Source organism: Primulina tabacum, chromosome 6 (assembly GCF_025594145.1).
Source record: "Primulina tabacum isolate GXHZ01 chromosome 6, ASM2559414v2, whole genome shotgun sequence".
Taxonomy (NCBI): domain Eukaryota; kingdom Viridiplantae; phylum Streptophyta; class Magnoliopsida; order Lamiales; family Gesneriaceae; genus Primulina; species Primulina tabacum.
Window position 1 is genome coordinate 9,099,174 of NC_134555.1, and position 16,170 is coordinate 9,115,343.

The 16,170-nt window shown below is 33.9% G+C and overlaps 1 protein-coding gene across 3 annotated transcripts; it reads right to left on the reverse strand.

Moving 5' to 3' along the window:
- Nucleotides 1-1,076: 1,076 nt before the first annotated feature.
- LOC142548061 (uncharacterized) lies at nucleotides 1,077-6,426 on the reverse strand. Of its 3 annotated transcripts, none has more exons than XM_075656423.1 (9): nucleotides 6,295-6,426; nucleotides 2,817-3,171; nucleotides 2,526-2,559; nucleotides 2,234-2,449; nucleotides 2,047-2,136; nucleotides 1,872-1,937; nucleotides 1,691-1,782; nucleotides 1,551-1,598; nucleotides 1,077-1,404 (listed from the first exon to the last, which is right to left on the reverse strand). In XM_075656423.1, the coding sequence occupies exons 1-9, from the start codon at nucleotides 6,308-6,310 to the stop codon at nucleotides 1,287-1,289; spliced, it is 1,035 nt and encodes a 344-aa protein (XP_075512538.1). In that variant the 5' UTR covers nucleotides 6,311-6,426; the 3' UTR covers nucleotides 1,077-1,286. The 3 variants fall into 3 exon arrangements, with proteins under 3 accessions (XP_075512538.1, XP_075512539.1, XP_075512537.1); XM_075656424.1 differs by lacking the exon at nucleotides 6,295-6,426 and adding an exon at nucleotides 3,678-3,783; XM_075656422.1 differs by lacking the exon at nucleotides 6,295-6,426 and having other exon boundaries at nucleotides 2,817-3,655.
- Between the last annotated feature and the right edge of the window lie 9,744 nt (nucleotides 6,427-16,170).

Genomic DNA, 16,170 nt, shown 5'->3' on the forward strand with positions numbered 1-16,170 from the left:
TGGTATTCACATCGAGATATCAATTTCAATGAGTTGAATTTGGTAACTGTAATTGATGAAGATCGAACGGATAACGTATAAATGAGTTTATAAATTGTTTCCATTATTGGAAATTAACTTGACTACTAATTTTGTGAGGAGAGTGGAACTGCCTATTTTGGTAAAGGAGTTCACAAAACTGACAGATACCAAAAATGGATCAGTGAAAATTTTGATATTCAAAATTTTCAATTTTCATTATAAAAACAAAATTTGTACCCTTGATATATCGACGCTGTCTGATCGTCGATCGGGGTTATAATGATTTCACAATTATTTATTTAGTAAATTCAGAATCAACTAATTAAATAATAATGTTATTAGTGGTGCCTACTAAATGTACATTGTTCTCATGAAATATTATAGAGTGGTCTAGAATTGATTAATTATTGATAAATAATTAATAACTAATTAAGAAATTAAATAATGATTATATATATATATATATATATATCATGTATTATCAAAAGTTGATTTTGTATGATACATGCTACAAGAGAATTATAATTAATGAAAATAAAATAATTCTAATAAGATTATGATTTGAGTAATGGTTAGTATATTTTATTAATATATTATCAAATGTTAATAATAATGAAACATAACCATATAAAAAAACACACAAAATCATCTCCTCTCTCACACAGTAATTTTCCGCCACCTCTTTAATTTCACGAGAAAATTTCGGCCATCTTTCCACCACTGTCTCGTCACCCCGATGTCGCCGCAACGCCGACATATTTGTAAAATTCTGGCGATTCAATTTCAACACTAAAAATTTTAGATTTCTAGTGTAATTTAAACGAGGAATTTAATCCCTGATCATGGACTTGATTAGATGATCAAATGACACAGATCTGTTCATAGAGATTTACAAGAAGAGATATATGTGCTTAAAAATCGGAATAATTTGAGCTGACGTTATACACGCAAAAGTAAATCAAATTTAAACACCCTATGATTAGTTTATTTCATACGACGTTTGAAGAACGTTTTTGAATGTCTAAAATAAAATTTTAAAACTTTCTTTGCCCCAGAGTACGAGAAAACGATTCTCCAATAATTATTTCATTCAGCAGTAATCTTGTATAGATATGCTACAAATCCCTGCCCTCCAAATGTAGATGAATCTTTGATTTGCACTCATTTCTTTGGCTCAATGTCAGGCAAATTTAGTGCAAAACTTTTACTTATATATATCTGATAAATCTTGCCTATGTACTTAGCTTTGAATTTATCGGCATGAATCACTGCATGGACCTATAAGAATGGGGAAACCATTTTGACAGCAAAAAGTGTTTTCCTTTCATGATCAACACGAAAATGCCGTAGCACGGTGCGTGCATCAACGCCACAGTTGAATACCTGAAAACCAATATTCAAGAGGCCGCTTTTACAGTAGGTATAAATAAAGATGAACAAACCCGTATATTTTGAAATTTTTTAAAGATCGCATTTTCACCGTCTATAATATTATAGATTCTGCTTATTAACTTTAATTTTTGACATACCACAATGGAGAGAATGGAGATGACAGATCAAGAAAAGGATAAGGCCACCTGTTTCAGGAGAAAAAAACTTTCTTGTTACAAATTTATGCATAAATGAAAACTATTTCATTAAAAAATAAATAAATAAATGTAAATTTTACCAAATTGAGATGCAAGCATGGACAATCCACTGGAAGATTACGAAGATGGATGTCCAGAGAAAAAAGTACCCGATTCGGAACCATGGAAAACGCTGAAAATAAACAGACAACGAAGTAAATTGTAGATTATATTTTTGGCTCTGTCTCAGTAATCATATAAGTAAAATATGTTCTCACTTACCAAACTATTCAAAGCAGTGTCGCCAATTAGAAAAACAGCATTGATAGAATGCATGTTAATAATCAACTGAAAAAAAAAATGCAAGTGTTGTTCAGATGAAAGGGAGAAAAATACCATTTACTTCCTATATAAGACAGACTTAGGTACAGAATACTTGTATCGAATAAATTCTTACAAAGTTCAAATTGTAATCTTTAATTGTAAGAAACGGAACGAATATGAACCAAAACACAACATCTGTCAGAATCACAGCTCCTGCATTCATCTTCAAACACAGAAGTAGGAAAAATATTATAAACATTTCATTTAAATTAAGAATGTTCAGTCATATACATATAGCAGCAGGGTCGTTTAAGATTTACCTGAAAAATTATTTGAAATAGATAACCCCAAAAACCTGCGATTTTACGGTGAAGATGTTCTTCGTTGAGTTCCATGCCTTTTGTAGCATTCAAGACATTGGAATTGTGTGCATTTGTGGAGGTTATGTATGATCCGTGCCCGGTATCAAAGTGATTCCCACTTTTGATTTCATATTTGTATCGATAACATCCGTGAATCGACAGTAAGGATCCGAGCTACAACACCATGTCATTGTGATTAGGAATTGAAGAAACATGTTGGTTCTTGAATTGTTCTTAGGAGAACACTTACCCCAAAGTAAATGGTAATAAGAGTAAAAGTCCACCTGTTGATCAAACATATTTTGAAACATTAATATGACAGAAAACACAAGTCCACTAGTGAAGGAACGAGCGGGAACTGCCTTCCTCTTCCCTCGATTTTGTCGGGAAAAAACAAGTTTTCCCCCCAAAGTTTTTATGCATACTAAACCTATTGTCACCCTCTTAATCGAATTTTCTTGCTCCATCCCCGAGTAATATCAAGATGACTTCCATAAGCTACTATAATAGACACGAATCAAACCAAGAAATAGAAACTTACTGAGTATAGAAGTAAAAAATGTCCCCTCCATCGACAGCAACATTCAGTATCAGCATTAACAGAAGCACTAAGAAGGCCCAAACTCTGAATCCAAGTAGCCAGCCCGGATGAACACTTGTAAGACAAGGTTTCCACACTTCATCTTCATACAACACCCCAGGTGAATCTTTTTGTGGGTTTTGCGCATTCGTTTCTTCTGTTTCACGACGACCTTCGGATTTCGAGATAAGAATTGATGCAAAAACAATAGACATTAAAAGCCATATTGAACAGAGTGTGACCCTCCAATTTAGCCAGTATGCTGCTGTGGTTGTATCAGTAGTCATGGCTGGTCGCCATGAACTTTTTGTGGATCCTGTTATAAATGTTAAGAAACTCATTTACGTTCCTTGTTTCGAATTTCTCCGAAAAAATTCCCTCGAATGGGAATAATATCACTTGGGTCGTTGAGAGTATAATGGAACAAACGTTCAAAATTGTGTGACAACCTAAAGATTAAGTTTTTATTCCTCGATTAATCTGAACGGAATGGAATTCAAGAATTGGCGAAAACTTTCAAATGGAAGAATGAAAAAACGAGAATCATAAGACTGAAGAATTGCAATGCTCAAAGCTGAAGAGCAAGAATCAAATCCTTCAAAGAAACCAAGAATTGTAGTTTTATGGCAGATTGAAGAAAAATCAAGTCCGAAAAATTGTCCAACGTTAACTTCTGTAAGAAGAGATTCCAAACTTTCATGGGAAATTTTTTGTACAGAAAACTACAAAAAATATATATATATATATATATATATATGAATGAGAGATTGGAAAAGAATGCAAGGTTCTTAACCGTAAGCTAATAAAAGATGGAATACTTACAGAAGGAACCAACATTATGTTTAAGTAGGATATGCTTTGCTTCTCTGTATTGCAGGGAAACTCTAAGGAAAAAAAATAAAGAAAAGAGAGAAGACCATGTGTGCTTTGATCGCAAGCTTCCACTTTTAATTTGATTCTTCCCCAATATTAACAGGTACATACTAAATGTCACTTTCGTCTTTTTCAAATAAAAAAGTATTCTAATTTTATTAATAACTTTGAAAAATCCGATTCTTAAAATTTACAAATATATTACATAAAATGCTTCAATGTATTTAAAATATAAATTTTATACTTGCAAAAAAAAAAATAAACTAAACTTCAAATTTAAAATATTGATGAGTTGGCACTAGTCCAGGTCACAATCCCCATGCAGAATTTAAGTTTTTTCTTTTTTCTTTTAAAAAAAAACACAGACTCGTCGTCTTTTGTTGTACAGAAGCAGCCTTTGTGTATGTTTCTTTATAGGTTTTGGAGAGGGAAGATGGACCCGTTTTGTTTCTGACTCTGGATTTTGTGTTATTTGATTCTGTTTTAAAGCATATAAATTAATTCATGCTTAATTATAAAGCCATTTTTGAAAGGGGATTAACATGGATTGTAAACTGAAGCACCCTGCCTAGCTAATTAGGTTCTCAGCCAAGACAAGAATCGGAGAAGTAGATTAAAACAGTGTTCAAAAAAACGCAGTGGTAAGTAGGTGTCTAGCACTTGGGCGTTTTTTTTTTATACTTAAATATCTTTTTTTTTTCCACTTCATGTTTTTTCAATAGTTGTTCTACCGTTCGATTTAAACTCAAAGTCAATGATATTTTTCTTTTTATTCTATATGAATTGATCGAAAAATATGTCGAACAATTTTTTTTAAAAAAAATAATAAAAAGAAATCGTATATTATTAAATTAAGCTGATTGAGCCGTCAAATCAAGTAGGCGGCCGATTTTTTTAACATCCAAAGAAATTGTCTATCTAAAAATCGGAACAGTGAGCGACGACTCCGTAATTATCGAATCAAGGTACACAAAATTATTTTTCATGTGTAAGGGGAGTAGAATAATAAAATGAAACGAGGTGCACATCAACAAACTGGGCGATGCATAAGAGTTGTGGGAATTAGAGACAAATTATAAAATAAGCTTCCCAAGCCGAAGAAATAAAATAACAAAGGACTAAAAGTGAGAGAGCATTTGCTTTTGGACCAGTCTTTGGTCAAAAATATTGCCAGCACCTTTTTCACAGATTGACCCTCTGTCTTTTAAAAATTAGAAAGTGATCCACTAAAATGGCTAAACTGGCAAATATATATCTTGGTTTCCCCACATCAAAGTTAAGCCCTATTTATAGGTTTTGTAATAATAATTTAAATATATTCTCGTACCTTTCTCCTTGTGATTATTGACAGTGTAAAAGTGTCAATTTAACAGCGAAAATTTCACTTATTTTAGTAAAATTTGGTTTCTAAAACGAAGCTTAGTTGTTTAGCCAACCAAACTTCTGTTACCAATTTCTATACTTCATCTTGGCATGGAATGGAATGTGACGCATGATCAACCCGTCTTCCCACAGAGAGTTTCCCGAAAATTCGGTATTGGAATCGATCGCGACACCGTGCATATTAGAAATCATATTTAAAAAACCAGAAGCTTTGAAAATAAGAAATTTAGGCGCAACCCTTAAAAGAAAAAAAAAAACAAATTTTAATTGTGTGTGTGTGTGTGTGTGTGTTAATTTTGAATTTTATCTTATAAAGTTTTTCTTGATTTAATCTCCACATTGTAAATATTAGGTTTGCTTCAAATTGCATGGTAGAGGGCAACGCGTAGTATGCATATTTTGTCAAGGCGTGACCCCTAAGCAAAGCCTTATGCCTTGGGCTATCTAATACGCAAAACAAATTTGTCATATACTCCCAATATTCCGCACTAGGGATGACAGCAAAGCCAAAGTTTAATATTCGAAAAATGAAACTTAAATATTTTTTAAAAAAAATATGGAGAGGTATAATTTATAGAAGAAAAAAAAAAGATATATTCATGGGAAAAAAGATAATGGATGATTTCTTAATTATTAATTTTTTTTTAAATTTTTCAAAGGATGATTATTCATAATTATTAAGTAAGAAAAAGTTGAATTGGAGTGGATAACATTAGCAAACTTGTAAGCATTGTCTATCTCAGTTTAAAAAAAAAAAAAAAAACTATCAATTAATGCAAGTATAATTTGATATATTTGTTCCAAAAGAGCAAAGCACCATTAAATCTTGATGGTTTAATCGTATCTTGCTCCATACTGAGGAATTGTTAAAAAAAATAATTACTTAATTATTTTTTAGTTTTAAATTTATTATTGTTTATCAAAGTAAATTTATATTTTCTTTTGCAAATTTAATTTTAGACAATTATAAATTTACTAGAAATAGACAGACCTGGTGCATAATCAAACGTAGAAACCAGATTTTATGGTACTTACTAGTTAAAGATCAATTAATTTCTTTAAAATCAAATAATTAATATTGAAAAGAATCAAAAGATAAAGCCATGAAAAACCATCTAATGTATGGGAAGTAAAGATTCTAACATCACAAATGCATAAATAAGAAAAAGAAAAAGAGACAAACCTTCAATTCGAAACATCTTAGAATCTCGCGGCAACAACGAATATTCACAATAAAATTTCGCGAATATGAGATGAAGGAATTTATTATCTCTAGAATGGAGAAAAAAATCGTTATACAATTAAAAACACATAGATGGCATTTTGCAAGCAAAAATAATGTGAACAAAGCTATAACAACTCTCGTCATGTAATTCATTCCCATGACAAAGGTAAAATCTCCGTGGCTTGGTTCTTGTTTCGTCCATCAACATTTAACCATAATATTTACTAGCGATCGTGTGCATGCGTTGTGTGCTTATATAATCGTTTTTTTATACTTAATATTTTTTTAGTTGGGGAATTTACAACTTGATATTATATTTTTTTATTTTTATTATTTTTTTGTTATGTGGGGGCTTTCAGCTTCTTTTAATTTTTCTTTTAAAATAATTTCAAGTTATTTGAGAGAGTTATCTAAAAATATTTATTTAATTAATTATAAAAATTTATTCTCTACTTTTGCGAGAAGTTTCATTTTTTCGGATAAGATCAAATAAATAATTAATAAATTATTTAAAAATAAAGATGGTAATTACAATTTTCGAAGTATTCATACCAAGAGAGTTATTTAAAGGCGTTATATTTTCCTAATGTAAAAATAATAATAATATAATAAAGACAGTATAGAAGTATGTGTGTGTGTCTATATATATATATATATATATATATAATTAGGTAGTCGAATATTATTGTAATTTAATTAGTTTAAAATGTTTTTATTCGAAATAGGAATACGTAGAATTGAGTGAAATATTTAAAAATTTGGATTGATTTTCTTCTGTCTTAGTTAGTTAAGAAATTAAAGAGAAAATAAAATTAATATAATCAAAACAAGCAACTAAAAAAAACATGATAAAGCAGTTTGGCATGCGACACGCACCTCGGCGGTTGTTTATTTATTTTTAAATTTTTTAATATTTTATTTTTTGGGATCGGATTAAGCATTCATATCTTTAGCTCTTTTTGATTGATAAAATTAGAATATTTTTTGTAAGTAATTTCATAACTTTCCCTGAAGCTATAATATCTATATCAATATACTAAAAAAATCATACAATAGCTCAAGCGTCCCAATTTAATTGATCTCCTATCAGGACAATTATTGCACTCCAACAATCCCACTATCAATAATTGCACTCCTTGCAATGTATGATAATCGAACTATCTGATATCAATTGTAGAACCGAGTGTTGCTTCTTTTTACCAAAAGTTATAGTTGATGGTAACAGTTCAACTCTAATATTCAAATTGTTCAGCAACTCAAACGTTATGTTTTGATTGCTCTCATAGCATGAACACGTACAATTATTGCACTCCAATTACAGAGTCTCATAAAGATTCTGTTAGACTGAAATTAATTGTGACGATAAGAATCAAAACCAGCAGACTGTTAGTTAAAAATCAGTAGACAATATAAAAGCAGGACTAAGTTTTCAGAACTTAGATAACCAGAAGCAGAACCTAGTCCGAAATTAGGATAACTTGACGTCTTCTATCCTAACGGAAGTAGTCTTAAATGTTACCGTTACTTTATCGAGTACAAGTATTTATTGCACCATTAAATGTTGTACTAAGTCATTTAATTCGCTTTACCCATTTTGGTAAGTAATAAGACTGATTGTGTTGAAAGCCTTTTGCAGGATCCATTTAAGGAATAAAGCTGTTTCTTTCAGAAATCAAAAGAGCCGTTTTTTATTATAGACGTTGGATTCAAGTTATCTATATATATGGATCAAAACCATTTAGAAATGATCGCTGACTATTTTTATCTATCCAACATTACTTTGAGCAACCGCGAATCAATCATCATCTTCTAAAGCTCAAACTTACAGAAAAGCAGTACACGCTTCATAGTACATATGATATTTGGAGATCATTTTGTACTGCTATTTCTTCATCTCTTCAAGCAAAACACTTTACCATATTTCGAAGAAGAGTTTGTAAACTGGAAAAGAGTGTTTTCCAGAACTTTGTTGTATTGAATCATTTTGTGTTGAGTTACTAAGAGTTTCAGTAGGCAAAAGATAAGCCCTGCTGAAGTGGGTGTGTACAAGCGTTGTACTGTAAAATTCAAAGTCTTTTAGTGATACCTTCTGGAAACAGAAGAAGGGGAGACGTAGAAGATTTTATCTTCGAACTTCCAGAAACAACTACTGTTCTATTACCTACTGCTGTTACTGTTTTTCACCCTACTCTATTGGATCGTTTCCGCACTTATTTTAGTGATCTACTGGAATTACACTCGAACAAGAACAACTACAATTTCTAACAGGATTCTAGCATCCCTTTGAAAAAAATTTATCATCAAAGGAAAAGAGTTTATTCACCCCCCTCTAAACTCTACATCGATCCCCAACAAGTGGTATCAGAGCAGATTTCTCTTGTTCTGAAAATTTGCAACAGTTATGGCACATTTTAGCAAGGTTCACATGTTCTCGAAGGAAGATTTTGATGATTGGAAGATCAGGATGCAAACTCATCTTGCAGCCCAAGATGATGACATGTGATATGTCATCGCAGACGGGCCATTGAAGATCTTAAAGCCAAATACAGCTATTGCTGTTACTGAAGGAGCATCACAAATGGTTGAAAAACCAAGAAATGAATGGACTGGAGAAGATAAGAAGAAAGCTAATCTCGACAATGTTGCGAAGGATATTCTTTATAAAACTCTTGATAAAAGCACCTTCAATAAAATCAAGATGTGTTCTACCGCGAAAGAAATCTGGGAAAAGCTCATTCAAATATGTGAAGAAAATGAGCAGACAAAGGAAAACAAATTGTCTGTAGCAATGCAGAAGTTTGAAAATCTGAAAATGAAGGCTGGTGAAACTTTAAATGAGCTTGATGAACGTTTCAGCAGCCTGGTTAATGAACTAGCAGCCCTTGGTAAAGAGCATAACAACAGAGAAATAGCACTCAAGGTGATGAGAGCTTTACCTAGGGAATGGGATGTCAAAACAATGGCTATGAGAGTTTCTAAAGATCTAAACAAGTTGGACTTACATGACTTGTTCGCCGACTTAAAAGCCTATGAGTTCGAGCTAGAAGTAAGAAGCGGAGAAGAGCCCTCAACAAGTCTACCAACCAAAGCTCTTGCTGCCACTGCTGCTACTACTTTCTACTGCTGCTGCTGTAGTCATTCCACAAGCAGTACCTGCTACATTCATTGAGAGTACTTCTGAAATAACTGCTGAAAAGATCAGCAATGACGCTATGTCTCTCTTTGTGAAAAAGTTCTCCAGGTTCAAGAAGAAGAATCACCGAGCTTACCAAAATCCTAATCGGAACTTCAAGAAGGATTCACCACCTGGTGATATGGCGTGCTTCAATTGTGGAAAGATTAGTCACTTTATTTCTGACTGTCCAAAGCCCAAGAAAGATGACCAGAAGAAGAAAGAGTACAAAAGGAATGACCAGAAGTTCAGAAGAGACCGCAAAGCAATGATTGCTGAAGAAAGCAAGTCTAAATGGGCGGATTCCAGCTCTGAGTCATCTGACTCAGAAAGTCATTCCAGTGAGAGTGATGCAGAAGAGATCAAATGTCTTATGGCGGACGTGGAACCAAACTCGACATCTGAAGAGGTATTCGACTTTGACTCTGATGAATTTACACGAACTGACTTAATTAAAGCACTGCATGACATGGTGAAAAAGTACTCGAGACTTTCTCAATCATTCGAGGAAGTTAAAACTGAAAATCAAAACTTAAAAGATCAAGACAGTAAGTTCACTTGTTTACAAGAGAATAGCTGCAATGATCTAAAAGTTGAGATAAGTAAGTTGAGAACTGAGAATGAAAGAGGAAATGCAGATTACCAGACAATAAAATCTGAAAATCAGAAGATGTCTGTTCTGGTAAATGCATGTAATAAGTCGTCCGTTTCTTTATAGAATATGCAAGAATTGCAGAAGCAATCCGGTGACATAAGTGGTCTCGGATTCAGCAATAATGAAAGCACTTCTGAAACCAGTACCAAGCCAGAACTGGATAAAGGCAAAGGAAAATTCATTCATTTTGTTAAATCCAGTATGGTATATGAACCTGAAGTACCAACTGTTCAAGTTGAAAGGAATGTAAATCAGATGAACAGAAGGAAGCATTATGGTCTGGGTTATGTTGAACCAAAGGGGAGAGTTCACCAGATTGTTGTATCCAGTAGAGGATTCAACGCAGGAGGACAACCCCCTATGAAGGTTAAAAACTACCAGTACTCTAATTCTAGACCTGTTCAGAAGAGATACAGGCCAGACAACACAAAAAGAAGGGAAAAACAACATCCTAATATGCATACTGTTAGAAATAACAAATCTTCTGCTGCACACACCTCTATGGATACCCGAAGTACAAAATCACCAAAAATTGTACAAATGTGAGTTCCTATAGGACTAATAAGGCTTGGACCCAAGTAGATTGGGTACCAGATACTAAAATTTGAGTTTGCAGGAACAGGTGAAGAAAGCTAAAGTAAGCAGCTCCACATGGTATCTGGATAGTGGATGTTCCAGGACACATGACTGGGCAGAAGAATCTATTTTCTGATATAATGAGTTGTACTGGACCAAAGATAACCTTTGAAGATAACTCAAAAGGTAAAACCATGGGTAAGGGTAAGATTATCCATGGTAACATAACTATCAATGATGTACTACTGGTTGAGAATATCTGTTATAACTTGATTAGCATTAGTCAACTGTGTGATAATGGTTATTCTGTAGCTTTTCAGAATCACATATGCACAGTTAAAGATTCTACTGAGTCTACTGTATTAACTGGAAAAAGAGAAGGCAACACTTACAAAGTCTCATGGAACTTAGATCATGCTACTGTTCCTACATGTTTAGTTGCTTCTCTTACTGATAAGCATTGGCTCTGGCACAAGAGATTGAATCATCTGAATTTCAAATCAATCAATAATCTCAAGAAGCATAACATAGTTGATGGTTTGCCTGATATTAATTTTGTGAATAATCATGTTTGTTCTGCATGTCATCTTGGAAAATAGATAAGATCCAGCTTCAAGAACAGAGGTAGTAAATCAACTTCAAGGTGTTTGAAATTACTGCATATGGACTTATTTGGTCCAATCCCTATCATGAGCTTAGGGGGAATAAAGTACACCCTTGTTGTTATTGATGATTTTTCTAGATTCACTTGGGTAATATTTCTTGCTGGAAAAAATCAAACCAGTAATCTCTTGATCAAGCTTCTGAAAAAGATTCAAAATGAAAAATCGTCTTCAATTATTAAAATCAGAAGTGATCGGGGTACTGAGTTTACTAACAAAATTCTTGAGTTGTACTTAGATGAACAGGGCATTCATCATGAATATTCAGCTGCCAGAACACCTCAACAGAACGGAGTAGCTGAGAGGAGAAATAGAACTCTTAAAGAAGCTGCTAGAACTATGCTAGCAGATGCAGATATCTCTCAGCGCTTCTGGGCAGAAGCAATCAACACTGCATGTTACACGCAACACAGAACTATGATCAACAAGAGGCATAATCAGACTCCTTATGAGATATGAAAAGGGAGTAAGCCTAATGTATCTTATTTCCATGTGTTTCGTTGCAAATGCTTTGTGTTAAATAATGGTAAAAGTTATTTAACTGCATTTGATTCAAAATCAGATGTTGGACTATTTCTTGGTTACTCTGCTGTGAGCAAAGCTTTCAGAATCTTCAACAATAGAACTCTAAATGTTGAATAATCTGTTCATGTTGTCTTCGATGAAGACAGCAGTGCTCTTGAAGTGTCTAATATGTCAAATTTGAGTAACAGGTTAGACAGGATTCATCTGAAACCAGATACTGAAGAAGATACAGAACCAAGTATCAAAGATGTTCAAAATCCAAAACCAGACATTCCAATAGTGGAACTAGAAGTACAAACATCAAACTTACCAGTACCAGCAGCTGACACTCCAGAACCTGCTATTGATTCAACTGAGATCAATCCAATTATATCAAACCAGGAAGAAATCCCTTTAAACCCTTTCATTTGGAGAAAATCACATCCTCCATCTTTGGTCATTGGAAATCCAGCGGCACCTTTAAGAACCAGAAGGCAAATGATTAATGAATATATGCATGCTGCCTTTATTTCTCAGGAAGAACCAAATAAAATTGAAGAAGCTCTCTTGGATCCTAGTTGGATTGAAGCTATGCAAGAAGAACTGAATCAATTAAAAAGGAATGAAGTTTGGTTTCTAGTACCTAGACCATCTCACCAAGCTGTTATTGGAACCCGGTGGGTATTTAGAAACAAACTAAATGAAGAAGGCACAGTGATAAGAAATAAAGCAAGACTGGTGGCTCAAGGTTTCAGACAAGAAGAAGGAATCGATTATGATGAAACTTTTGCACCAGTAGCAAGGCTTGAAGCTATCAGGATATTTTGGCCTTTGCTGCTTTTAAGAATTTCAAAGTTTATCAAATGGATGTGAAGATTGCCTTCCTAAATGGTCTACTACAAGAAGAGGTCTACGTCGAACAGCCTCCAGGTTTTATTGATCATATTTCACCACATCATGTATTTAAATTACACAAAGCCTTGTATGGTTTAAAACAGGCACCTAGAGCATGGTATGACACTCTATCACAGTTTCTTATCAACCATGATTTTACTATTGGGACAGTAGACAAGACTTTATTCACTTTAGTTAAAAATAAGCATATTCTATTGGTGCAAATTTATGTTGATGACATTATTTTTGGGTTAATTAACCCCAAACTGTGTGCAAAGTTTGCTAAATTGATGCAGGATCAGTTTGAAATGAGCATGATGGGAGAATTAACATTCTTCCTAGGACTGCAGATCAAGCAACTTGATACTGAAATTTTTATAAATCAATTTAAGTATACCAAGGAGCTACAGTAAAATTTTGGTATGGAAGCATGTTCTGCTGCTTCCACCCCAATAAGCTCATCTACCAAGCTTGATAAAAATGAAAATGGAATTTCAGTAGAGGTAACTCAGTATCGTGGTCTTATTGGCTCACTACTGTATCTTACTGCCAGCAGATCTGATATTCAATTTGCTGTTTGCATTTGTGCAAGATTTCAATCTAACCCCAAGCAATCCCATTATATTGCTGCTAAACGTATTCTGAAGTACTTAAAGGGAACTCAAAATGTCGGCTTATGGTATCATAATGATTCATCTTTTAATCTTATTGAATATTCAGATGCTGATTATGCAGGTTGCAAACTAGACAGAAAAAGCACAAATGGTTTTTGTCAATTCCTTGATGATAGGTTGATCTCCTGGTTTAGTAAAAAGCAAACTTCCATAGCTACGTCTACTGCAGAAGCTGAATACCTTGCTGCTGGAAGTTGCTGCTCTCAAATACTATGGATGCAACAACAACTTAAAGACTATGGAGTTCATGTCTCTGAATCACCTATCTTCTGTGACAATACCAGTGCCATTGCAATCACGCAAAATCCAGTACTTCATTCCAGAACGAAGCACATCGACATCAGACATCATTTTATAAGATATCATGTGCAGAAGAAGGACATTCGTTTGGAATATATTTCTACTGATTTACAAGCAGCAGACAACTTTACAAAACATCTGCCTGAGAATATGTTTTCTTATTTTCGTAATATATTGGGTTTAATTGACTTAACTTGATTTTATTGTTGCTATCATCTGGTTAATTATTATCAATTTTGTGTTACTGTACTAACTGTGTTCTCTTTGCAGAAGAATAAAAAGACAAATTACAATAACTACTGATATTTCATTAATCGAAACTAGGTTACATTAGACAGTTCATCATCTACAGAATCCTGCCACTCAGAAATCCAGTTATTCAACTCATGACTCCTAATCTTTTTCAAGGACTCTGTGCTGGAAATTTTCTCGAGCAGATGCCACTCCTTCCAAAGCATCATCTGAAGAAGAACTCTATCAGTAGCAAGCTCAGAAACGTGATCAACCTCAAACTCCCGTTTGTACTTTCTTGCTCTTGCCCTTTGAGCAGTAGTAGAAGTCAAACCATTCTGATACACACTCTGCAGCTCCTGCACTTTGAACCATATGGACATGACCTTTATCCAGACATATTCTTCTATGGTTCTCTTCAAAGCTTCCATATATAGAAGTGTCTCTGGTGTTACCAAGACATGAGTGCTGCTACAGGCATCGGAATTGCTTGAATCAGACATATCGATCTATTATTTCCTTAACAATTGTTGTTATCTTATTTATAAATAGGTTGCATTTAATGCTGATGAAGTTGGAGAGTCTCAAGTCAACCGAACCGTTCTACTGATTTACACAGACTGAGTTTTTCTTACTCATTTTTTTATATCATTTATTCAATAAAAGCAGTAGATAACAAAACATGTCAAAATGAGATTTTTCATTCATAAAACCAAAAGCATTGCATAGAGTTTATCTACTACATTTGTTAATATCAGCAGCTTGAAAGTACTTTTTTGTGCAAAGTACTTCAGCAGAAACCTATCTAAGGACTGTTGGGAACCCCTCTCTTGGCATGATCGTGGTTTGTGAAAGGGATTAGTCCCGCAGCTTAGTCCTAATAAAAACGAACAACCTAACTGATTGTTCGTATTATAATCTAAGGATTTTCTTCTCAGCCCTCATATCTTGAAAAAAGATGTCTTCAAACATCTTCTTACGAGACGCTGGAAGTTGCTTCTGGAAATCCTCTGCTGATTCAGACTCTGGAGAAGACTCCGAGAGATCGCTTGAACTACTCATTTGTTTTGATTTGATGAAAAGATTGAATGATTTAGCTTGTGACTTTGCAGGTATTTATACAGAGTCTTGGGAAGTTGAAGAGACGGTGATTTGACTACACGAATACCAAGATTATTCTATCTGTTCCTCAGAAATCGTATCTTCGCATTTATTAGTTGCATTGATTTAGAGGGAATCAGTATCTTAGTCAGACTAAGATTTTCGTGTTTTATTAGTAATAGATAGAATATTTGTCTTTTCGATAAAACAATGTGTCTACTGGTTTCATCAAAGTGCTGAAAATATTTCAGTACCCTGTCATTTCCAGCAGACGTTATCATAAAACGACAAATCTTCTACTGATTACTTTCAATAACCTTTTGGACAGCCCGCTCTTTTCAAAATATTTTAAAAATGTTTAGTTTTGCTGACACCCTCTGCTTAACTTTTCAGTTACTTAACCGCAAACATATTGACACATGTCCTTATGTTTTACTGACGACTGTACATTTTTGAATATTAACCGCCTCTTTCATCTTTTCACTTTTACGCTTCCTGTATTCTGATTATCGACTACTTCTTTCTCTTGCACTCATACTCTCATCAAATCCTACTTACTTACAAAATGGCCGGAGCTTACACCTTGAATGCTTACCAAGTTAACTTTGCGTCTGTCCTTACTATCAAGGATGAGAACCTTCTCCAGATGTTCCAAACTATTGAAAAATCAGGGCTCAGAAAATTTTTGGAAGCACCTGCTGTGATATACAAAACTGCCCTTCTGGATTTTTATGCTAAGGCGACTGTAGAAGAAGGAAAAATTATGTATTCCTAGGGCGATGCCTCCATCTCAATCGATGCTGCTTTCTTGGATCAACCTTCTTTCTCCCTTTTTCAGGGATCAATGAACTTTCTGATATTTCCAAGGAAGAAATGTCTACTGCTTTACTGCGTTTCTCAGCTTCTGGAGAATACCTATCTCCATCCTGTTTCAAGAAGCTGTTGAAGATGGAATTTCAAGTGCTTGTTGATATTGTTGCAAAAGCACTGTTAGTTAAAGCCGGAACGTTTGATCGGCTAACCAAAGAAAAGGTTCAAGTAATGGTAGCCATTATTTCTGAATAT

What these genes read in the sequence shown, in the direction of transcription:
- LOC142548061 (XM_075656422.1), bottom strand. Translation starts at nt 3,196, where the DNA reads ATGAGTTTCTTAACATTTATAACAGGATCCACAAAAAGTTCATGGCGA. An exon ending in TTATTACCATTTACTTTGGG is followed by an intron (nt 2,450 to 2,525) that starts GTAAGTGTTCTC and finishes ATGGTGTTGTAG; the next exon opens with CTCGGATCCTTACTGTCGAT. An exon ending in AAGATTACAATTTGAACTTT is followed by an intron (nt 1,938 to 2,046) that starts GTAAGAATTTAT and finishes TTTTTTTTTCAG; the next exon opens with TTGATTATTAACATGCATTC.